At 41.3% G+C, this 24,694-nt stretch overlaps 1 protein-coding gene across 4 annotated transcripts in view; it reads right to left on the bottom strand.

Annotated features, from left to right (window-relative positions):
• Positions 1-24,668, bottom strand: part of SLX4IP (SLX4 interacting protein) — a 220,682-nt gene extending 196,014 nt beyond the window's left edge. Inside the window, exons 1-4 of one of the 4 annotated variants that reach the window (NM_001255973.2) lie at positions 23,617-23,765; positions 22,209-22,327; positions 3,009-3,097; positions 1,828-1,883 (exon numbers count right to left, since the gene is read on the bottom strand). In NM_001255973.2, coding sequence (NP_001242902.1) covers positions 1,828-1,854 — 27 coding nt within the window. In that variant the 5' untranslated portion in view covers positions 1,855-1,883; positions 3,009-3,097; positions 22,209-22,327; positions 23,617-23,765. Of the gene's footprint in view, positions 1-1,827; positions 1,884-3,006; positions 3,098-22,208; positions 22,328-23,616 lie in introns of all 4 variants that reach the window. The other 3 variants (XM_059892368.1, XM_059892366.1, XM_059892367.1) reach the window with 3 other exon arrangements.
• Between the last annotated feature and the right edge of the window lie 26 nt (positions 24,669-24,694).

Genomic DNA, 24,694 nt, shown 5'->3' with positions numbered 1-24,694 from the left:
ATCTATTTGCCATGAAGTGATGGGACCGAATGCCATGATCTTGGTTTTTTGAGAACGAAACAGAGAGAACAGAGACGCGCAGTACTTGAAGAGAAAAAAGCCAAAATTTTCCAAAACTGACAAAAGACTTGACTCCTCCAAAGGAAGTACATTGCATCCTGAGCCAGATAAATAAAAATAAGTCTATATCTCAAGATTTCACAGGGAAACTGTAGATTATCAAAGACAAAGATAAAACCTTAAAAGTAACCACAGAGAACCAAGATAGCTTGATAAGCAAGGTAACAGAGAAAGGAATCACAAGTAGATTTCTGAGCTGACTGGTCTCCACATTTGCACCCTCAGAGGCTCCCCTCCTTGTGAGCACAAGCTGCTTTTCACATCAAGAGCTCCATCTTCCCTGGAGTTGACCTCTGAGTGCCCTGACCAACTGAATGTGGAGGAAATGCATCTGAGACTTCTGAGCCCAGGTCTTCAAGGGTTGGACGAATTACACACTTCCTTCTTCCGGCAACTCTTGCCCTGGGAGCCCATCCCTCAAAACTCAGCCACCAAGCTAGGAGAAGCCCAAGCCATACTGAGCAGCCACTTGAATGGGAACTGAAGGGCAGCACTAACAGCCCAGGTGAGACTGCAGCACAGTCAGCCATTACAGTCGTCAGCTTCGATGCACCAGCTGCTCTGAGGTCCCAGATGACTGCAGCCCCAGTCAACCGCAAATGGAAAAACCAACCCGTTTTTTTCTGGTGACCTCCAGAATCCTGAGAGTAAAACGGCTTGTGTTTCAAGTCACTATATTTTCAGGTGGTTTTTTAGTACCAATTGATAATTAAAACATTTCTCACTTGCAGTAAGAGATTTCAGAAGACAAGGGAAAATACCTTAAAGTGCTGAGGAGAAATGATGTGCAACTTGAAATTCTAAACAAACTTTACTCTCTAGAGGAAAACCAAATACATTTCTAGACAGACAAATAGTGAAAGTTCACCTTATAATCTCTCACAGAAAGAAAACTACATACAGAATATACAAATACTAGAAATAATTGTAAGTGATGAAATTTATAAATAGGTTGTAAATCTAATGAGCACTGGCTCCATAAAGGTAAGACATGACTACAATATTATATAGTATCTGATCTGGTTAACAACCACTAGAATTGGTGTGATTTGATGTTTTCAATTTCTGCTTAATGAAACACTAGCATAGAGAACATGCCCTAAAGAGCACGCGTATGTGAAAGCATCCTTCATGCAGTGGTCCCTCTAGGGAGACGGAATCTGTAGTTGCTGGGAGGCAGGACCCCTGGCTGCACAACCTGGAGGGCCAATCATAGTCACTACTTATCAATTCTTCTCCTCTCTTTTCCCTCTCAGGTGACCCTTCCCTCACAGGCAAGGGTCAGACCCAGTCATCAACAGATAAAGAAGAGATGCTTATGAGAGGAAAACAAAGCAGGGCCATGAGGCAGGAGAACTAGCTCCTGCTACTCACTGGGGTGCAGCACGGGCTGCCTGCCTCTTTTCTTTTGCCTGCTCTGTCATAATCAAAAATCATGTCATGGACATGCAGTGTGAACCGTAATTTTTAACATTAAGGACCAAGTTAGCCCCAAAGGCATTTATAAAAGACTTTAATCAAGAAACTGCCATGACCATATGAACTATTCATTTTCTCATTTTCAATCACCAACTTCAAGTTTTCAGTGGTCTCCCAAATTTAAAAAGCAAAAGGAAAGTTCAGGGCTTCTATTTTCAATTAATACAGGGCTTGGTTATTTTAGAAAGTGATTAATCATTTTAAAGAAAGCTATTAAGCAACACTTACTTTAACAGCAAATTTCTTTGATGCCATGGTTTACTGGTTCCAGAATAATTACAGACCTTTAACAAAAGAAAAAAGAAAGTTATAAGTAGGTATATTAAAATTTCTTTCTATTTGGATATTATATCAGAGAAAGGTTGGCTAAAGAATCAAATATCAATATGTATTTTTGCAAGATGAATGCCCACTTATAACTGGTCTTAACAAAAATATTATATTGAATTAGCAATTTAAAATCTGCTGACAAAGAAAGGCAGAGGCCCAGATGTATTGTACCAAATGTTTGAAGAATTAATATCAGTCCTTCACAGACCCTTTAAAAGAAGCATAACAAAAATTCTCAAACCATTCTAAGAGGCCAGTTACATCCTGATACCAATACCAAGGGGCTTCCCAGGTGGCTCAGTGGTAAAGAATCCATCTGCCAATGCAGGAGATGTGGGTTCAATCCCTGGGTCAGGAAGATTCCCTGGAGGAAGGCATGGCAACCCACTCCAGTATTCTTGCCTGGAGAATCCCATGGACAGAGGAGCCTGGAGGGCTACAGTCCATGGGGTTGTAAAGAGTCAGACACGACTGAGCAACTTGGCATGCACACACGCACCAATACCAAAAAGAAAAATCAGAAGAAAGGAAAACTACACACCAGTATTCAACAAAACACTACAAACCAAAGCCAGCAACATATAAAAAGGATTATATATCATGACCACAATACATTTATCTCAGGAATATAAGATTGGTCTAACATCTGAAAACTAACCTGTATAACATACTATCATCATCATGGTGCGAAGTCGTGTCCAACTCTTTGTGACCCTATGGACTATAGCCCACCAGGCTCTTCTGTCCATGGAATTTTGCAGGCAAGAATACCGGAGTGGGTTGCCATTTCCTCCTCCGGGGATCTCCCCAACCCAGGGATGGAACCCACACCTTGCATTCAGGTGGATTCTTTACCACTGTGCCACCCAGGAACCCCAAATGGTTACATTCTTTACTATATATAAATCTGAAGGAAGAGCATGCAACCTTTGCTATATTAACAGAATAAAAGAAAAAGCACACTATTATCTCAAATAAGTAACAAAACCCAACAGTTTTTAGTCAAAAAAATCCAACACACTAGGAATATAGAAAGAAGTATTATCAACCTGTAAAGAACATCTATAGAAAATTCACACCTAGGAATTCCCTGAAGGCCCAGTAGTTAGAACACTCTGCTTTCACTGCCGAGGGCTGAGATTCAATCACTGGTCAAGGAGCTCCAATCCTGCAAGCCATGCAGTGCATCCAAAAGAGAAAAAAAGAAAATCCATTACTAAAAACCCACTATTAAAACCATACTAAATCATGAACAACTGAATGCTTTCTCCTTAAGGAGGAGAAACAGTGATGTCTGCTCTTGCTACTTCCACAAAGCATTGTATCAGAGGTACTAGCCAGGGCAATTGGAGAAGGCAATGGCACCCCACTCCAGTACTCTTGCCTGGAAAATCCCATGGATGGAGGAGCCTGGTGGGCTGCAGTCCATGGGGTCGGTAAGGGTCGGCCATGACTGAGTGACTTCACTTTCACTTTTCACTTTCATGCATTGGAGAAGGAAATGGCAAGCCACTCCAGTGTTCTTGCCTGGAGACTCCCAGGGACGAGGGAGCCTGGTGGGCTGCCGTCTATGGGGTCACACAGAGTCGGACACAACTGACGTGACTTAGCAGCAGCAGCAGCAGCCGGGCAATTAGGCAAGAAAAAGAAATAAAAGACATCCAGAATGGGAAGGAAGAGATAAAACTATCTCTGTTCACAAATAACACATTCTTATATGTAGAAAATCCTAATTAAAAAAAAAAAAAAACTACTAGATTACAAAGCATATGAACTAAGGTTATAAGATGTAAATATATTAAACAATTAACTACATTTCTATATTCTGGCAATGAATAATCCTGAAAGGAAATTAAGAAAAGAAGTATGTTTAAAATAATGTCAGACAGCATACTTACAAAAAATTTAACAAAAAAAAAAAAACCCAATAAAATTTATACAACAAAACCCATAAAATATTATTTAAAGAAATTTAAAACATAAGTAAATGGACACATATCCTATATACATAGATTGGAACATTTAATAATTTTGTTAACATGGCCATATACCCCAAATCAATCTATAACATATTTCCATCAAAATCTCAGCTGACCTTTATAGAAACTGATAATCTCATCCCAAAATTCGTATAAAAATATAAGACTTCTGTAGTAGGCAAAATAATCTTTAAAAAGAACAAAATTGAAGAATTTATACTTCCCCATTTGAAAACTTACTACAAAGTAATCCAAATAGTGTGGTACTGTACTGTCATAAAACTCACATAAATCAGTGGACTAAAACTGAGCATTCAAAAACAGATCCTTACATTTATCTTCGGTTGATTTTTAACCTATATACCATGACAATTTAATGGGGAAACAGTCCTTACTACAAATGTTTCTGTCACAACTGAGTATCCACATGCAAAAGAATAAAGTTGGACTCCTATGTTCTACTATATAAAAAATGAACTCTAAAGGGATGAAAGAGCTAAACGTAAGAGTTAAAACTATAAACTCTTAGAAGAAAACATAGGCATAAGTTTTTATGACCTTACATATGTGCATGCTCAGTCGCGTCCAACTCTTTGCGACTCTATGGACTATAGCCTGCCAGGCCCCTCTGTCCATGGAATTTCATAGGTAAGAATACTGGAGTCAGCTGCCATTTCCTCCTCCATGGGGCTTTCCAAACCCAGGATTAAACCCTTGTCTCCTGCATCTCCTGCATTGCCAGGCGGGCTCTTTACCAGTGTATCACTGATCTTGCATAAGGCAATAATTTTTTAGATACATACCAAAAGCACAAGTCATGAAAGAAAAAAAAAAATGTTAAATCAGATTTCATGAAAATTTAAAACTTGAGTGCTTTAAAGGACACTATCAAGAACTCGAAAAGACAATTCACAGAATGGGAGAGAATATCTGCAAGTCACATCTCAAGTAAGGGACTCATGTCCAGAAAACATGAAGAACACTTAGAACAACAAAAAAAAACGATGAATAACCTGATTTTTAAATGGACCAAATATTTGAACAGACATTTCTCCAAAGAAGATATACAAATGGACTTATAAGCACAAATAATAAGTTCAAAATTACTAGCTATTGAGGAAATACAAATCAAAACCACAATGATACACCACTTTTCACCCACTAAGATGGCTAAAATACAAAAAACAGACAACAGCGTTGACAAAGATATGGATTGATTAGAACTCTCATCCATAGTTGGTGAGAAATGTAAGATGTTAGAGCCACTTTGGAAAATAATTTGGCAATTTGGAAATTCTTCCAAAAGGTAAACATGGGGTTGTCATATGATTCAGCACTTCCACTTCTATATATGTACCTAGGAAAAGAAAAACATATGTCCACACAAACATTTATACAGGAATGTTCATAGCAGCATTATTCATAATAACCAAAAAAGTGGAAAGAACCCAAATGCCCATCAAATTATGAATGGGTAAACATAATGGAATAATTGAGATCTTTCTTGTTTTCTGAGGTAAGCTTATATCGCTATATGCTTAACAAAATATGATATATACAAACAATGGAATATTATTTGGCTATAAAAAGGAATCAAATTCTTATACCTTTTACAGCCAGGCAACTGCTCTTTTCACCCTACCTAGAAGCCTAGAGAATTATTTTCTGGAGAAAGTAAGACAGAGGATCTCTGGTCTGGAAAATACCAGGTGCAGCATATAGTGGAAACAGTGTCAGACTTTATTTTTTGGGGCTCCAAAATCACTGCAGATGGTGACTGCAGCCATGAAATTAAAAGACGCTTACTCCTTGGAAGGAAAGTTTATGATCAAACTAGACAGCATATTCAAAAGCAGAGACATTACTTTGCCAACAAAGGTTCGTCTAGTCAAGGCTATGGTTTTTCCTGTGGTCATATGTGGATGTGAGAGTTGGACTGTGAAGAAGGCTGAGCACCCAAGAATTGATGCTTTTGAACTGTGGTGTTGGAGAAGACTCTTGAGAGTCCCTTGGACTGCAAGGAGATCCAACCAGTCCATTCTGAAGGAGATCAGCCCTGGGATTTCTTTGGAAGGAATGATGCTAAAGCTGAAACTCCAGTACTTTGGCCACCTCATGCGAAGAGTTGACTCGTTGGAAAAGACTGATGCTGGGAGGGATTGGGGGCAAGAGAAAGGGACGACAGAGGATGAGATGGCTGGATGGCATCACTGACGCGATGGACTTGAGTCCCAGTGAACTCCGGGAGTTGGTGATGCACAGGGAGGCCTGGCGTGCTGTGATTCATGGGGTCGCAAAGAGTCGGATACGACTGAGCGACTGAACTGAACTGACCACATCTTCTTTATTCACCCATCTGTCAGTGATCATCTAGGTTGCTTCCATGTCTTGGCTGTTGTAAATAGTGTTGCTGTGAACATAGAGGTGTGTGTCTTTTTGAATTATAGGTTTGTCTGCATATATATATATATATCCAAAAATGGGATTGCTAAATCATGTGGTAGTTCTATTTTTGATGTTTTTAAGGAACCTCAATACTGTTTTCCATAGTGGCTGCATCAATTTACATTCCTACCAGTAGGGTAGGAAGGTTCCCTTTTCTCCACACACTGTCCAGCATTTGTTATTTGACTTTTTAATGATAGCCATTTTGACAGGTGTGAGGCGGTACCTCATGGTAGTTTGCATTTGTCCAATAATTAGTGATATTTAGCATCTTTTCATGTGCATATTGGCCATCTGTATGTTTTCTTTGGAGAAATATCTGTTTAGGTCTTCTGCCTATTTTTTTGATTTTTTTTTTTTAATATTGAGCCACACAAGCTGTTTGTATAATAAGTGCTTTTCTTATAATATAACCAAAATCCCTTAAACTGCACTGTCCATTATGGTCACCACTAACTGCAAGTACCTCTTGAGCCCTTAGCACGTAGCCAGTACAAATTAAGCTTCTGGAAACAAAATACATACCTGATTTGAAAGCTTAGTTAAAACATCAGGAATGTAAACATTTTTATATTGATTATATGCTGAAGTGATAACGGGATGGGTTTATTGGGTTAAATAAGACACATTATTAAAATTAACCATTTCTGTTTAACTTTTTATTAAATGTAGCTGTTAGGAATTTTAAAATTATATCTGTGCCTTGCATTACATTTCTTTTGGACAGTGCTGCTCAAAAAGTATCTGTGCAGGATCTAAACAGGCAGATAATTCCACGCACAAGACTCATGAGTTAAGGCATCCTTCCCACCCCATCCCTTCCTCCACAGCAGCTCTCTCCAGCTTGCTCTGCAGGTTGGAGCAGAATTTAGCATTTAAGAATTGGATCCGTATCCATAGAGAAGAGGGGTAGGGATGGGGAAGGAATGAAGGGGGGGTTTGGGGTTAACATATGCAAACTGTGTATATAAAATAGGTAAATAACAAGGTCCTGCTCTGTAGGACAGAGAGCTATATTCAGTATTCTGTGATAAGCCATAATGGAAAAGAATATAAAAAAGAACGTATATATATATGTATAAATGAATCACTGTGCTGTACAGCAGAAACTAACACAACATTGTAAATCAACTATATACTTAAAAAAGGAATTGAGTCCTTATCACTAAATTTCATGCTGTATTGCTGCTTTATGATTACTATTGTGGCTGTGTAGATTGTTGCTATTATTGGTTTTAGGTTTTGTTTCTAAAACATTCCATTAAGGTTAAAGGGAGCTCCCTTTAACCTTACATACCGCATACATACACACACATTTCCCATTCTTTAAATTTTGTTGAAAGCATAGTACTATTTAGGCCAATATTTGCTGTTTATTATCATGATTATAAATGCTAGTCATAACTGAACTGTGTGAAGTACTCTTTACTTATTATTTTCTGCATACTTTTTGTTTATCCTGGAATCAGCGATTGCTTTGTATTATTCAGTTGCTTTGCTTTCCACATACCTGTCCTAATTCAATCTCATATTCCATACTGGTTGTCTGAAGTTCATCTGCATCTGCCCAGACACTTCCTGAAGACACCTCTCCTGGACTGTGGTTCTTTGCTTGTCTAGCCCATGGGTCCCAGGCAGGAATCTGCTTTCACCAGATCCAGGGATTTCCTCTGCCTTTTGCCTATCTCAGCCTTCCTTTTTCCTGTCTCTTCCCTTTTTTGGGATCAATTTCCTCATTTTGGTGAAGCACATCCTTAGTAGCTTACTGAGAAAGGATGCACAGAATATACATTTTTTAAGATCTTGCACATCTAAAAATGTTTTCACCCACACCCCCTTGTGTTTAAATGTAGTCGGAGTTTGAAAAGAATTTTCTTCAGATTTTGGGGGATAGTTTTCCATTATTTTAGCTTCCAGAGTTGCTCTGGGTAGTTTGGAGCCAAATATTCTCTTCCCATCCCCCTCCTCCCAACTCACCTACTCCCTCAACTCACCCTCCTGTACACATACTTTAAAATCCTTTTTTCAACAATGTCTGAAATTTTCCTGTTATATATGCCCTGATATGTGTCTGTTTCAATCCTAAGTTTTACATGTTGGTACTTTTGTATGGATCCTTTAGTTTTTTCATTTATTCTCTCTTATTTTTCATCTTTATTATTTCTGAAGTTCCTGGATGACTTAGTCAACTTGATCCTTTAGTCCTTCTATTAAGGTTTTAAATTTCACTTATCATAGTTTTAGTTGCTTTCTAGAAGCTCCTTTTTATGTTTTATTTTTTTATTGAAAGATAATTGCTTTACAGAATTTTGTTGTTCTCTGTCAAACCTCAACATGAATCAGACATAGGTATACATATATCCCCTCTCTTTTGAACCTCCCTCCCATCTCCCTCCCCATCCCACCCCTCTAGGTTGATTCAGAGCCCCTGTTTGAGTTTCCTGAGCCATACAGCAAATTCCTGTTGGCTATCTATTTTACATATGGTAATGTAAGTTTCCATGTTACTCCTTCCATACATCTCACCCTCTCCTCCCCTCTCCCCATGTTGATAAGTCTCTTCTCTATGTCTGTTTCTCCACTGCTGCCCTGTAAATAAATTCTTCAGTACCATTTTTCTAGATTCTGTTTATATGCATTAGAATATGATATTTATCCTTCTCAGAAGCTCCTTTAAAAAAATATTTATTGATGTAATATCTTCTATCCTGCTGATATCAGTGAAAGTATCTTTCTCCTTGCATAGTCTGGGTTTCAGCCAAGTAGTTTTTTTTCTGTTTAACTTTCTTTCATAATAGAGTTTTTCCTTACATGGTAGATGATTTGTCGTTGTTTATCTGTGTGTATTTGGGAGTGGGGCACTAGGAGATGGAAGTTATTCTGCACACAGATGTGGGGTTTGTGGGTGTGGCCTTCACTTTAGAACCATCTGTCTTGACTGTTTCCTTGGGGAACCCCTGATGTCAGTACTTTTAGATCCAGTTCCCTAAAAGAGGAGGTTTCAGTCTTCTATTTGGAGACTATAGCAGGATAGAGGGGTGTGTTGGTCAAGCTTCTCCAGAATGAATAGAAGATATAAATGCACACACACATGTATGCATATATACATGTGTTTATTAAAGGAGTTGCCTCATGAAATTTTGGAGGCTGAGAAGTCCTACGATACACTGTGTGTAAGCTGGGGACCCAGAAAAACCAGTGGTGTGATTCAGTCCAAGTCCAAAGGCTCAAGAACCAGGAGTGGTAATGGCCAAGGGCGGGAGAAGATGGATATCCCAAATTAGATCTTGAATTCATTTTTTCCTCTACCTTTTTGTTCTACTTTGACCCTCAGTGGATTGAATGATGCCCACCCACACGGGGGAGGGTCATCTGCTTTACTCAGTTCATAAATTCAAATGGTGATCTCTTCCAGAAGCACTCTCACAGACATAATGTCTGACATAATGTCTGTTAGTTATCTGGGCATCCCTTAGCCCAAACAAGTTGACAGTTAACTATCACAAGGGCCATGTGAACTGCCCATGAATTTCTCTTTTTTTCCGTAGGATCAGATCAGATCAGATCAGTTGCTCAGTCATGTCCGACTTTTTGCGACCCCATGAATTGCAGCACGCCAGGCCTCCCTGTCCATTACCAACTCCCGGAGTTCACTCAGACTCATGTCCATCGAGTCAGTGATGCCATCCAGCCATCTCATCCTCTGTCGTTCCCTTCTCCTCTTGCCCCCAATCCCTCCCAGCATCAGAGTCTTTTCCAACGAGTCAACTCTTCGCATGAGGTGGCCAAAGTACTGGAGTTTCAGCTTTAGCATCATTCCTTCCAAAGAAATCCCAGGGCTGATCTCCTTCAGAATGGACTGCCTGGATCTCCTTGCAGTCCAAGGGACTCTCAAGAGTCTTCTCCAACACACACATACAATAGACTACTACTCAGCCATGAGAAAGAATGAAATAATACCATCTGCAAAACTTGGATGGACCTAGAGATTATCATACTAAGTGAAGTACGTCAGAGAGAGAAAGACAAATACTCACATGTGGAATCTAAAATATGACACAAGTGAACTTGTCTACAGAACAGAAAGAGACTCACAGACAGAGAGCAGACGGGGGCTGCCAGTGGGAGAAAGGGCTGGGGAGGGACAGCCTGGGACTCTGGGATTAGCAGATGCAAACCAGCATACCTGCAGTGGAGAAACAACAATATGATACTGCACAGCAGAGAACTACAGTCAATATCCTGCAATAAATCATAATGCAAAAGAAGAAAAGCAGTTATTCTGAATCCCAGATTCCTTATTTATAAAATAGAGGTAGCAATACCTAACTTAAAATTATTGAAAGGACTAAGTACATGAAAACAGTCTCATCATTTACAAATAGTAGGCCCCAGATGAGTGTTAACAGTTATTATTACTTAGTCAATGGGAAATTTAAAAAAAAAATCTTATAATCTTTGATTCTATTTTTTAATAGACAAAAATATCTTTCTTTATCCAAACCCTAAATCATTTTAATTTCATTTTAATCTATTCACTTCTGTTCCCTGAACAATGCAATGCATATGCTTTAGAATGTTTTTTAATCATGTTCATCTTAGCAAGCCCATTTCTACAGAGGTGTAAATGGAAAAAATAACTTTCTAGAAAGTCAAGAACATGTGCTTTAAAACAACATCCATAAAGGTTGTTCTGAAAACTAGTTAAATCTTTAAAATTACATTGTATTATCTGAGCCAGATAAACACACAGTCAGCTCCTTTAAATATATTAAATCAGGTTTGAGTAACTTCTGTTAAGAATTTAGGGAGTCCCTCTCTGGGGATATTTAGAGGATACTAGTAGTTCAGCTAGACAGAGGAACAGGGAAAAGAGTACTGCCAACAAGTATCCAACCAAATCTGAAGCACGTGCGCCCTAATTATTTTTAATTACACACTGGTTTTCCAGTATGTCTTCCTTTTCCAGAAGGACAGGTGGCCCACACAGAAGACTATTACAAGGCTTTAGACCATATCTGCTGTTAGATAGATTAAGAGCTATATTATAGTGAAAGTTATATTTTCAATTCACAATAAGGTTCCAGCTGACTCTTAAAATGCTCATTTCCCCCCCCTTTAATCAGTAAAGCAAGAGCAGCTGCATTTATGTTTTAAGATCTGGATTCTTCAAAAAGCATCATCAAAGCCCCGTCTCAAAAATACAATCTGTAAGAATCCAGAACTGAAAGGCATATTTTTATATGAAATAATATGATCTCTAGTATAAAACAGACTGCATGCAAAAAATAAATAAATAAAAAGCAACTGTATAACCTTACTCTCATTTTTAACCCATTTTTAATACCATATGGCATTCTGCCTCTCAATGCAATTTTTTTTTCACTTGTTCCCACAGTGTTTGCAATCTCAAAAAACTAACAATTTTAGAACTATAAGACACCCTTACAGACCATCTATTCCCAGGCCTGACATCTATTCCCCCAACAAGAACTTGGGGGATCAGGCCAGGGTCTCACAGCTGAAGATCGAGGGCAGGAGAAGAGTCAGGTCACCTCACTGAGAGCCATTGAGCATCATCTGTCCCCTGCAGAACTGCGAGGTCAAAGGCTAACTGGGCTGCCAAGGTAGGCATGTCCTTGTTCCCCTGGCCAAGGCAGACGTTCCCAACACGGAGCACAACTTCAAACAAGGCTGCAGGAGGGTGGTTCTCTCCTGCTCATCAAAGAAAGAGAAATAGAGGGAAAGGTAAGAGACAGAAGAGGTGGGGGGTGTGGAGAAGGGAGGAAGGGACTCCACAGCTAAGGCAAATGTGGCCTGAATCAATTTAATTACCATCATGCTATGTGACAGGGCACCAAGATAAAGCACGTAACGCATCTGGACAGCAGCTGTGTAGACCTTGACCTGCACACCTGCTGAAGTCCTTTAAATAAGGCGCATATCCTCTGCCTCACTACAGCTTTATGCACAGGGGCTAGAAATGAACTACAGGAGGAGCTGAAGCATAAAATGAACCCAAACAATTTGCTGTTTTCCAAACAGGTAAAAGCACACTTATCCATCCTGGAAGGAGCAGGTTATCAAAGTTAGAAGGTGCTCAAGAAAGTCTGCTGGATGAAGAAATAATCCTGAAACAGGAGCTGACACTATTTTATGTTTGCTGTTTCTGGGAAATTTTCCAAAAAATACACTGAATCTTTATTGACTTTCATGAAAAAACACCATACAGTGAATATTTGATATTCCAGGTGAAAATTATCACCTGTCATCACAAAGGGCAATACACGCATTAATGGCCCGCTGAGTTATTCCTACACAGAGCTGCTCACAGTGGAGCCAGGGAAGCCTCTGCCTGTTCCCCACAGCTTTCCATGAGCTGTCAGAGTGCTGCCCAAGGCTCCCTTTCCCCTCTCGGTTCTTTAACTTAATCCGATGACCCTAGAAACCTAGGGGACCTGTTTGTCATACTGATGGGATGATTCTCAAGTCTCCCTATGAATTTGTGTAGACTCTGATGTGAAGGCTTTGTGCCCTCTCTCTCAGGTAATAAAATGGCTGTTACCTTTACGTCGGGATTAGGGCTTCTACAATGATGAGGCTGCTGAGTCCTGAGACAGTGGACCAGGCCTTCTGGACTGGAGCCTCAGCATTTAATTCTTTCTGCCTCAGAAGAACAATGCTGTTGGACAGGCTGACCTCTAAGGTCTCTTCTTAGAGGTGATCTAAGAAGAGATCCAAAATCCAGCAGCTCTTCCAAGAATAAATAATGCCAAAATGTACACATGATTCCAGAGCAGAGGGTGAAAGGGAGCCCCTCCCACCGTGCAACTCAGCCTATGAAGCCCGGAGACTGACACTGCGCAAGGGCAGACCACGAAAGGGAGAATCACAGCCAGCTCTACGCCTGAACCTAGACACAAGAGTCCTGAACAAACAGAAGCGATACAGTACAAAATACTTCAGAACCAAGTGAGGTTTATCCAAGCAGGGCGAGGTCAGTTTAATACTACAACAATTACCATACTGAAAAACTGAAGCAGAATAAAAGCACAGGATCATTTTCATAGAAATAGAAAAAAAAGAAAAACACTAGAAATCTCTGAATAGAAACAAGCTAATGTGAGAAAAGCATCTACCAAAAAAAAAAAAGTAGCAAACATGTTTACTGATGAATGTTAAAAGCAATTTCTTTGAAACAAGCAGAAGATATAGATTTCTGAAAATATCATCATACTAGCATTCCACAGACTTAAAATATCTAGAGATGAATTTAATAAGACATGTGCCAGACCTCATCACATTGTTCAAACTTTATGCAATCCAAGGCACAATCCTAAACAGGGAATCTGAAGAATAACAAAAAGGACTAAGAGAGAAGGAAAACAAAAAAAGAAAAACAATGAAGGGAGTCAGTCTTACCAGATACTGCAAAACTACCACAGTGCCAGAGTAAATCAAATAATGTGCTGGCAAAGGGGAAACAAACAGGCCGAAGGAACAGACTTCACAGGCCAGAAACAAGCCCCTGGGCTCGTGGAAACGGTGACGGGAGCAGTGGTGCACATCAGTGGGAAATAAGGAGACTGTTCATTTGACAAACTGTGGTCCAACAACCGTGTGTCTACTTGGAAAAATAGAAAACTGGACCACTACTTCACACAGCACATAAAGATCAACTACAGATGAGCTACAAACTCAAATGTGAACGGTTAGCAGCTTTCAGGAAATGTTTTTCATAAGCTCTGAGAAAGGAAGGTATTTTTAAACTAGATACAAGAAGTATAACCCAAAAAGAAAAAGAATGGTAGATTTGGCAGTATTAAGATTAAAACTTCTCTACAGACTGGAATAAAATATTTGCAATCCACATAACCAGTAAACAACTTATAAACTAGAACACATAAAGAACTCTCAAAACTCAATGGTAAAAAAATAAAACCAATCCAGTCAAAAAGTGGGCAAAGGACATTACCAGGTATGTCAGCAGAGGACAAACATGGGAAATAAGCATGAAAGACACTCGAATCATTTTATGCTGTATGCAAATGAGGCATCATTTATATAGTACACCTGAAACTAAAAAACAGTTGTTGTTCAGTCATCCAGTCATGTCCGACTCTTTGCGACCCCATGGACTTCAGCATGCCAGGCCTCCCTGTCCCTCACCATCTCCTGAAGTTTGCCCAAGTTCATATCCATTGTGCCATCCAGCCATCTCATCCTCTGATGCCCTCTTCTCCTCTGCTGTCAATCTTTCCCAGCATCAGGGACTTTTCCAATGCGCCAAGTGTACTGGAGCTTCAGCATCAGTCCTTCCAACATGTATTCAGGGTTGATTTCCCTTAAGATTGACTGGTTTGATCTCCCTGCTGTCCAACGGACTTTCAGGAGTCTTCTCCAGAACCACAGTTTGAAGGCATCAATTCTTTGAAGCCTTGCCTTTTTTATCGTCCAGTTCTCACAACCGTACGTGACGACTGGCAAGACCATAGCCTTGACTATATAGACCTTTGTTGGCTTGACTATACATAACAGTATACACTGACTATATTTCAATTAAAAAAAAAACACTCAACATCATGAGCCATCACTACATACCTACCAGAATGGCTAATAAAAAAAGAGATTAAAAAAAAAAAACAGGTAACACCAAATGCTGGTGGAGATGCAGAGAACAGGCATGTCTCCTACACTACTGGAAAGACTGTAAAGATCACAGAGCCACTCTAGAAAAGAGATTGTTGACAGCTTCCTACAAAACTAACCATGTGCTTACCACATAATCTAAAATTTGCACTCCTGGTAATTCACCCCAGAAAAATGAAAACCTAGGCTCACATAAAAATTTGTAGCCAAATGTTCATAGTGACTTTATTCATAACAGCCAAAAACTGGAAACAGCCCAGGTGTCCTTCAGTGGGTGAGTGGTTAAACAGATCTGGCGTATGTGTACCATGGGACATCACTCAGCAACCATAACTGAACCGCTGACACACACGACCGCTTGGCTGGATCATCTCAAGGGGATGATCCTCAGGAGAAACAAGACAATCTGAAAGGTTATAGAATGTATGATCCCACTCATATAACATTCTTCAGACAACAAAATTATAGAAGCGAAGACCACATTCGTGGTTGTCAGGGGTTAGGAATAGGGAAGCTGCAGAAGGAAGCTCTGGCAATGGAATTCTACACTGTGCTTATGGTGCTGGTTACAGGAATAGAAACACATGATAAAAACAGCTACACAAATGCATGTAAACTGGTTCCATCTCATAAGCTCTGGAGGTTGTACCGATGTTAGCTTTCTGGTTTTAATAGCTGCACTCTAGTCACAAAAGATGTCACCACTGGAGGAAGCTGGGTGATGGGTACAGGGGACTCCATGTACTTTTATGCCAATTTGGGGCAAATCTATAATTATTTCAAAACAAAAAGGTTAAAAAAATTAAACTTCAGTTGGGGAGGGGGGTGAGGTGGAACCACAAACTGAGAGAAGGTGTGTGTAAGACGTGCAGACGCGTATTCATAACAGAACAGACCAACAGAAGGGAGGGGCAGCAGAAGCGCCAGAGAGCACCAGCCTCCCTGCTGAGTCTCCCCACATCTGGTGAGGTGGCGGCGGTGCCCGTAGGCATCTCTGACTGACCCCTTGCGTTACTGCTGCCTTGACGACCACCCTGGGGCGGTGAGGGGCAAGGTCTTCACTGTCCTTTTATGAAACCCTGGGAGGCTGAAGTCTAAACACAGGAAGGCCATTTGCCAGGGGCCTGGGGCAGCACACAGGGCGCTCTCTCCTCTCAGCGCCTGTCGTCCGGGACAGGACAGAGGAAGCCGCAGACAGCCGTCTGCCTCCCCCAAGGAGGGAAAACCACAGGAGGGGGTGCCAGGCGGTCTCAGGCCCCAAAGAGCTGGTCGTCCTGAAGGGCCCGGGCCTCTCCAAGAAGCTCCAGTCTCCATCCTGGCACTCTCCAGCCTCGAAACCGTCAGGCGAGGAACTGGAGCAGGTATGAGCCCCACCACCCCCGGCTCAGGGACCGTCACAGCTCCGAGGCCTCCACAGCCAACTTGGGCATGTGACCTTGAACACGCAGGGCCAGCACATATGTGTACATATGCGTGTCACACTAGAGAAGGTCCTCTCTTCCTAAGATCGAGTTATCATTGGAAACCCAACTGAGCTGCCGCCTGCTCCTCGGGAGCTCTCTAGGGATCCCCAAAGTGAAGGGTCCCTTCTCTGGGCCAGCCCAGCCCTTCCACACCCCCTCCACTCACTTAACTCTGCTCCTCAGTCCCTCCCCTCCCTGTGACCAGAGCTTTCTGAGAACAGGGGCCATTCTTATTCCCTCTGATAACCTGGAGCAGGGCAAAGGTAAGTGTCAAGCCTGCTAATTGGAATCTGCTGATGTTACTGAAATCAGTGGCTACAGACTGTGTTACTGTTTTAGACTTATACCTATTAATCTAATACATCTTTACTGTCTCCAAATCCCAAATTCCTTATTAAACCCTCTAAACAGGAGGTCAAGGTACTCTGGTCCTATTTCAATACACAAATAACACGTAAGTTACATATATCATGCAGCCGAAGTTGAGAGAGCTAAGATGCATATAAATGTAAAGAAAATATGGAAGTGTTTGTATTGAACATAAGGGGCAAGAGATACCTGGTTGAAGTTTTAGGTCATCAGTTCAGTTCAGTTCAGTTCAGTCGCTCAGTAGTATCTGACTCTTTGCAACCCCATGAATCGCAGCATGCCAGGCCTCCCTGTCCATCACCAACTCCCGGAGTTCACTCAGACTCACGTCCATCGAGTCGGTGATGCCATCCAGCCATCTCATCCTCTGTCATCCCCTTCTCCTCCTGCCCTCAATCCCTCGCAGCATCAGAGTCTTTTCCATTGAGTCAACTCTTCGCATGAGGTGGCCAGAGTACTGGAGTTTCAGCCTTATTAGGTCATAAATGTGAGGTTTTCAGTGACTTGTTTTTGTCCTTAAAATACTGACATCCTTACATTCATCTGAATGAAAAAGGTATTATTAGCCTCTACATACTGATCATTAAAAGATAAATGTGCACACACACAGTTAAAAAGCAAACATGCACCTTAAAAAATTACCTTCCTAGGCTCCTAGCATTACTTTAAGGAGGGAACAGCAAGCTCAGGGCCTGGGGTTCAAAGCATAAATGTTAAAAAAGCTTTATCAGAGCTGCCGATTCGAGTCTACATGCAGTAGAATTTTTACTTTACACCCTGTTTTTAAGAAGTTCAGAACAAGCTCCAAAAAGATCAATTTTCCAAATATCTCAAAGCATATAATCTTCATAAACATACTGAGAAGTTAAAGTATATGTCTTACAAACAGTATCTCATCCTCTACCCTGCATTCTTGAGCCCATTTTCTCTGACCTGTAAACAGGCATTCTTTCACAAAAAGTCTTCAATAGCGTCTGACCTCACCAAAAATATGTGTTTTTAGTGGAGAGGGAAAGATCCTAAAATCCTTAAGAAAATTAATTTGGGGAGGGAATGGAAGTAGATGAAACAATATCATGATTGTCCTGTCATTTAAATACAAAGCAGAGATAAACTCTATTAAAGTTTGTGACCTTCTAGATTATTCTGTGGGAAAATTCAAGGCACTCTGAAATTCACATTTGTCTTCCATCTAGCACTGCCGGTCTGCATCACAAGCCAAAGCACCTACTCAGGATTTAAAAGATCAGAAATTAGCTTTAGGCTTCTAATCTCCAGATTTCAAACTTTACCAAGAATATGTTATACTCTCTTCTATTGTCTTAAAACAACAAAGGCCCTAGAATTTATGAAGGAACAACTGTAATTCAGGAATGAGAAATCATTTCATAACCTGTTGCCCCTACTCCCCCAATCTAATTTTATCACACACGCATAAAAGGACAATATGAAGAAGAAATCACAAACCTTAACAAAATACCAAGGAAAAATGATAAATGAGTAAAGATCTTGCTGACAACTCTGATAAAATTGAAAAGGTAATTACAGTGTAAAAAAGTAGTGAATCAGCTTTTCCTATTATTCATATGATAATTCTGAATGCCAAAGTGAACTTGAAAAAAAAAACAAAAAACAAATGGAAACAACAGGAAAATAATGCAAGTGACACAAAAAAAATTAGGATTTTGTTTTCTTTTTCTTTAAATGTAGGTCATATACTGAAATCTCCCACCAAGATTAAGTCCACAGTTCACTCTATACCCTTAACGTGGTCATCTAAGCCAAGTTCTGGGCCTCCCATTCCTGTGGGGCCCACAGAAAATCCCCACCTGGCCCTGTGTGGTTGCTTCACTAAAAAACAGCATCTAATTTTTATTTAATACTTTGTCAGAAACAGGCGCTGACCCACAAGGCAGTCATGGTCTCGAGTTCTAGCAAAAATGACATGCGTTCAAATCCTACCTTTTTACATGACCTCAGACAGCCTACTCAGCACCTCCAAATCTCCAGAGAAAAGGAACTCAAAATCACAATGAGATGTCATCTCACACTTGTCAGAATAGCTATCATCAAAAAGACAACAAATAAGTGCTGGTGATGGCCAATATTTTGGCCACCTGATGTGAAGAACTGACTCACTGGAAAAGACCCTGATGCTGGGAAAGACTGAAGGCAGGAAGAGAAGGGGACGACACACTGACTCGATGGACATGAGTTTGAGCAAGCTCCGAGAGTTGGTGACTGTCAGGGAAGCCTGGCGTGCTGACGTCAAAGGGGTCACAAAGAGTCGTTCACTACTGAGCAACTGAAGTATTGGTAAGGATGTGAAAAAAGGGGAGCCTTTGTGTCCTGTAGATGGGAATTTAAATTGGTTAGCCACTATAGAAAACAGTAAGGAGGTTCCTCAAAAAATTAAAAATATAACTGCCATATGATGTGGCAATTCCACTTCACAGTATTTATCTTTAGAAAAGAAAAACACTAACTTGAAAAGGTAATCTGCACCTCCATGTTCACTGAAGTATTAACCACAATAGCCAAGACAGGGGAGACATCCTAAGTGTCCATGATAGATGAATGGATAAAGAAATTACGGTGTATGCACATATATAATGGAATGCTATTCAGTCATGAAGAAAGGAAATCCTGCTCTTTGCGACAACATGAATGGGCATTCTTCTAATAAGTAAGACAGTGAAAGACAAATATAATATGATCCACTTTTCTGTGAAATCTAAAACAAAACAAACACCAAACTCAGATACAGAGAAAATATTGGTGGTCGTTGGTGGGGCAAGGGCAGGGGGTGGGGTGTTGAGGAAGGGATGGTAGGGGATGGTGAAATGGGTGAAGGGAGTCAAAAGGTACAAACTTCCAGTTATGAAATAAGTAAGCCCTGGGAATGTACCACATGGTGACCAGTTAATAAAACCGTACTATACAGATAACCCTTGAACAACAAGGTTTGAACTATGAGAATCCACTTCACTTGGATTTTTCCCAATAAATACATACTACAGTATCACATGATCCACAGTTGGTTGAATTCAAAGATGTGGAATCTCAGATGGGGGCTGAGTTGTGAGCTTGTCACTGTAAAGTTGTATGCAGATTTTCAACAGCACAGAGGGTCAGCACCCCTAACCCCCTGAGTTGTTTAACTATATATACATATATCAAACAATTGTGTTGTACATATGAAACTATTACGTTACATATAAATTATATCTCAATAAAAGAGATCCAACCCACTAACAACTCAATATAGATGACATGTTTGGCATCTAAAAAACTATAACGTTTCATTCAGAAAACGTGAATGCATAAACTAAATAATGTCAAAGACAAAGTCCCAAACAAACACAGTCTACCACTGGCACCTCCTAGGTTCTCTGCATATGGAAGGCCTGGGTGTTCTTTGGAAGGAATGATGCTAAAGCTGAAACTCCAGTACTTTGGCCACCTCATGTGAAGAGTTGACTCATTGGAAAAGACTCTGATGCTGGGAGGGATTGGGGGCAGGAGGAGAAGGGGACGACAGAGGATGAGATGGCTGGATGGCATCACCGACTCAATGGACATGAGTTTGGGTGATCTCTGGGAGTTGGTGATGGACAGGGAGGCCTGGCGTGCTGCGATTCATGGGGTCGCAAAGAGTCGGACACAACTGAGCGACTGAACTGACTGGCCACCAAATAATTATTATTTTTTTTTTTCCAATGTGAAAATGACCACTATCAAAATAAAAACAACCCAAATGCCCTTCAATTAACAATGTGCAAACAAATTAGTCTAACAAATTGCTGAATATAGCAATTACAAAGGAATGAAACACTGATACTTGCACCAAAGATGGCCCTCAATTATAATGAGTGAAAAAAAGCAGACTACGCCACCCCCCAAGACAGCACATACATGAAGATTCTATTTAGATAAAATTCTGGGAAATGCTAGAGTGACAGAAAACAGAGCAGCAGTTGTCTAGAAGAGCCCAGAGGGTTTACAAAAGGACAAGAGAAAACTTTTGGGAGGTGATGAGTACATTCACTATCTTGACTCAAGTGTTGATTTCATTGGTATATACATGTAAATCACCATCAAACGGTATACTTTAAGTATGTGCTGTTTACTGTACGACAATCATACCTCCATAAAGCTATTCAGAGAAAAGAAAAAGATCATTAAAAAAACCTCTCACTCACACATCTTCCTGGCTTGGCATATTGTATTTAAATCACCCTCTTTCCCAAATGGATACGTGGCCTAAAAAGTCATGGAACTACAATACCTTTACCCATTAGTGATTTGAATGTATGAACAAAACTTTAATAATCCGAAGACTTAAATAGAATAATACCTAATTAACATTTACATAGCTGTGACTATGTGCCAAGCACTGTTTTCAGCACTTTTCTTATATTAACTTATCTGACCCTCATATCAACCCTATTTTTGAGATGAAGCAACTGACTCACTGGAAAAGACCCTGATGCTGGGAAAGATTGAAGGCAGGAGGAGAAAGGGACAACAGAGGATGAGATGGCTGGATGGCATCACTGACTCAATGGACGTGAGTTTAAGTGAACTCTGGGAGATGGTGATGGACAGGGAGGCCTGGAGTGCTGCGATTCATGCGGTCACAAAGAGTCGGACACGACTGAGCGACTGAACTGAACTAAGGTATAGGGCTTCCCAGGTGGCACAGTGGTAAAGAATCTGCCTGCCAATTTAGGAAACTCGGGTTTGATCCCTGCATTGGGAAGATCCCCTAAAGAAGGAAATGGCAACCTGCTCCAGTGTTCTTGCTGGGAAACCCCATGGATAGAGGAGCCTGGCAGGCTACCGTCCATGTGGTAAGCAAGAGTCAGACACCCCTTAGCAACTAAACAAGAGACTGAAGCACAAAAGGGTTAAGTAATCAGTTTAAGCTGGTAGCTGGAAGAGCTAGGATTTCAACCCAGAGAGTCTGGCTCTAGAGTTCATTTCCAGACCCATTATGCTTACCAGCATATACAAGATACAGTATAGGAAAATCAGAAGCAGTGAATATTGCACTTGCAAAATACTTCTTTTCCTCACATGCACAGAATATAAATATCCACTACATTTTGCAACATACACAAGAGACTAAATAAAACATAACAGGACCTTCATTCTTCTTTTCCCAATTAATATTTAGATGGATAAAGGAAAGAAAGACTGAATAACTTGCTTAGGACACAATAAACAGCAAGCTGATGGGTTACTAAGAAGCTAGTTCACCACATTTCCAGTCCAACTCTCTTCAAATTATTTTAAGTAAATCTACAAGCGAGAAAAATCTAACAAATAGCAACACAGAAAATATAAAACTCATTTGTTGTTTCTCAAATACCTTAACTTCCTTAAATTCCATCCACAGATCTCAGAGTCTACTGATACTGGTCTGGGTTGTTGGTTTTTTTAAGCACCCCAAGTGATTTTTTCATAGCTGAGAACCAAAGCTGAGAACCCCTGAAATAAATTAAATTTAGATTTGTTATTTTAAAATGACACAATGCAAGGTGCCAAAAAAGCTTTGGTAAACTATGCTCCAAGGTTTTCCAAGTTGATATTGAACTACTGAAAACAAACAGAATTTTGAGTTCAACTTCAAATAAATTAAAAATAAAACATGCACATAGGACAAAAGGTGTTGCATAGCAAATGTTACATAACAGTATATGGGGCTGACAAATCCTCAACTTTTTAGAATGCTAAATTGGCATCTTGACATTAAACTGATGAATATAAAGCCACACGTCCACTTCATTTAAAGCGTGACTATACTGACCATATATTGTTTCAGAAGCACAAGTTGTAAAGAGAAAGTCTTTGTCTTTAGTCCGTGCCCTCAGTCAGTGCTGTCTGAACTTAAGATGTGCTTCTCAGGGCAGATTCTGAGTCAGCGGCGTTTCTAACAAGCTCCCAGGTGATGTTCAAGCGGTTGATACACAGTTCACAACTGGAGCAGCAAGGCCTTAAGTACCTTGAATATTGTTTGTAAAATTAACCAGTTCATCTACAAATGCAGTCAGGTCCAGGATCCAAGAAATAAAGTGTCAGTATGATTTATTCCTAGTCCAGGAGGAAAAAGGAGCGGGGGAAGATAGGGGAAGGAGCAAACGAATACTTGTTTGTATATTATAGCAGGTCTAAGAACCAGAAAACACTGTTACTTGCCCAACCTAGTAGCTCTCAAGGTGACAGAATGGAAACTTCATGAAATAAAGTGGTTTTCATTTACTACAGAATCCTTACAACCTAGTACACACCAGGTACTCAACAAATGTACTGAATAAATGAATGAATGTATATACAAACACAATCTGTATGTCACAAACTGAAAACTGGGAAGGAGAATCTGCTGCTGCTGCTAAGTCGCTCAGTCCTGTCCGACTCTTAGCGACCCCATGGACTGCAGCCCACCAGGCTCCTCCATCCATGGAATTTTCCAGGCAAGAGTACTGGAGTGGGGTGCCTTCGCCTTCTCCATACAATGTAGATGTTTGATATAAATACCTGGCCCTGTCACTGTACTCCATTTCGTCCAAATAATAACAATTTCCCAGGCCAAAACTTCCACTGTCAAGCCCAGGCTTCCGGCACCCTTCTGTTTAAAACAGAGAGGAGGAAGCACAGGGATAAGGATTCAGGAAAGGTTCACTAATCAAAGGAAATAACCGAAGCGGGAGAGGAGCTGGGCTCACAGCTGAGTGCAAGGGAAGGAACGTCTTAGGTTCCCAGCATTTCCAAGTTCTTACCTACGATGGTGGCAGGGTTTGGGGTCGGGCTTTTGTTTAGTTACTGTCCAGGGTACCTGGCTGTGCAAACTCAGACTAGAAAGGAGGCCAGAAGCTCCCAAGCCAGCCTTTGGAAGCTCTGGTGTTCCGGGTGCCGACCTCCTTCCCGCTTCCCGGGCGCGCAGAGAAGCCCTGGAGCCGCCGCCCAAACACAAGATGGCCTGGGTTGCTTCGAGGCCCGCTTGAAGCCACAACCAGGACTTAAGATGGCGGCGAACACTAAGCTAACGGCCGGAAGAGCGCGCGGGATCTTCCAAAAACAAAAATGTCCTCCGTGCAAGGTCTCGCGGCTTCCAACGAGGGCCCAAAACAATCATGGCGGCGAAGGACCTCTATCTAGGGACCGCGAACAAGGCGAGCTCGATTGGCCGGTGACAAACCAGTTACCCGCTATGCCAGGGAGAAGGGCGATCGAAAGAGAGAAAAATAAAACTCAACATTTCTGTGACACAGAATGTTTCTTGAAAATTACTAGCACAAAAAGGGGAAAAGTCTCCCGAATGTTTGATGGGAACGAGTATAGAAAACACGGGTTGGCAGATGAAGGTGGCTTTCTCAATGGCGGGTGCATTGTGAGACAGTTATCCATGAACATAACTTCTCTTACAGTTCCTTTGAACGGAAGAATGCAGTCTTGGCCCTCGAGCGCATCAGCGGGAGGGGTGACGGCACGGACATGAGCTAGCCGGCGAGCGCACAGACTCAGGGGCCTCCGACCCCCGTAAGCCCCCGCGTGGACGAGGGGCGGCCGCCGCACCGCTGAGGGCCTCCCGCACGCCCCACTCCACAGGGGCGGCCGCGGCGGCGCCCTCTCTCCGGGTCTTCTGGGCGGTCGCTCCGGAAAACCAGGGCTGGTGAGCGGCCGCGGGATCCGGCGCGTCGCCCTTGGTCAAGGCCGGAAGGCCCGGGACCCGCCGAGAGCGGTTGGTCACGTTTCCATTCCATGAGCGCCTCTTAAGCGCGGGCAAAAAGGGAGACACTGTGCCTCAGCAAGGCCGTGTGACCCGTCATTTAACGTTTCCACTTCCGACAGTGTGCC

This window comes from Bos taurus, chromosome 13 (assembly GCF_002263795.3).
Source record: "Bos taurus isolate L1 Dominette 01449 registration number 42190680 breed Hereford chromosome 13, ARS-UCD2.0, whole genome shotgun sequence".
In the NCBI taxonomy this organism is placed as follows: Eukaryota; Metazoa; Chordata; class Mammalia; order Artiodactyla; family Bovidae; genus Bos; species Bos taurus.
Note: the sequence above shows the minus strand (reverse complement) of the source record. Positions and strands in the feature narration are given on the sequence as shown.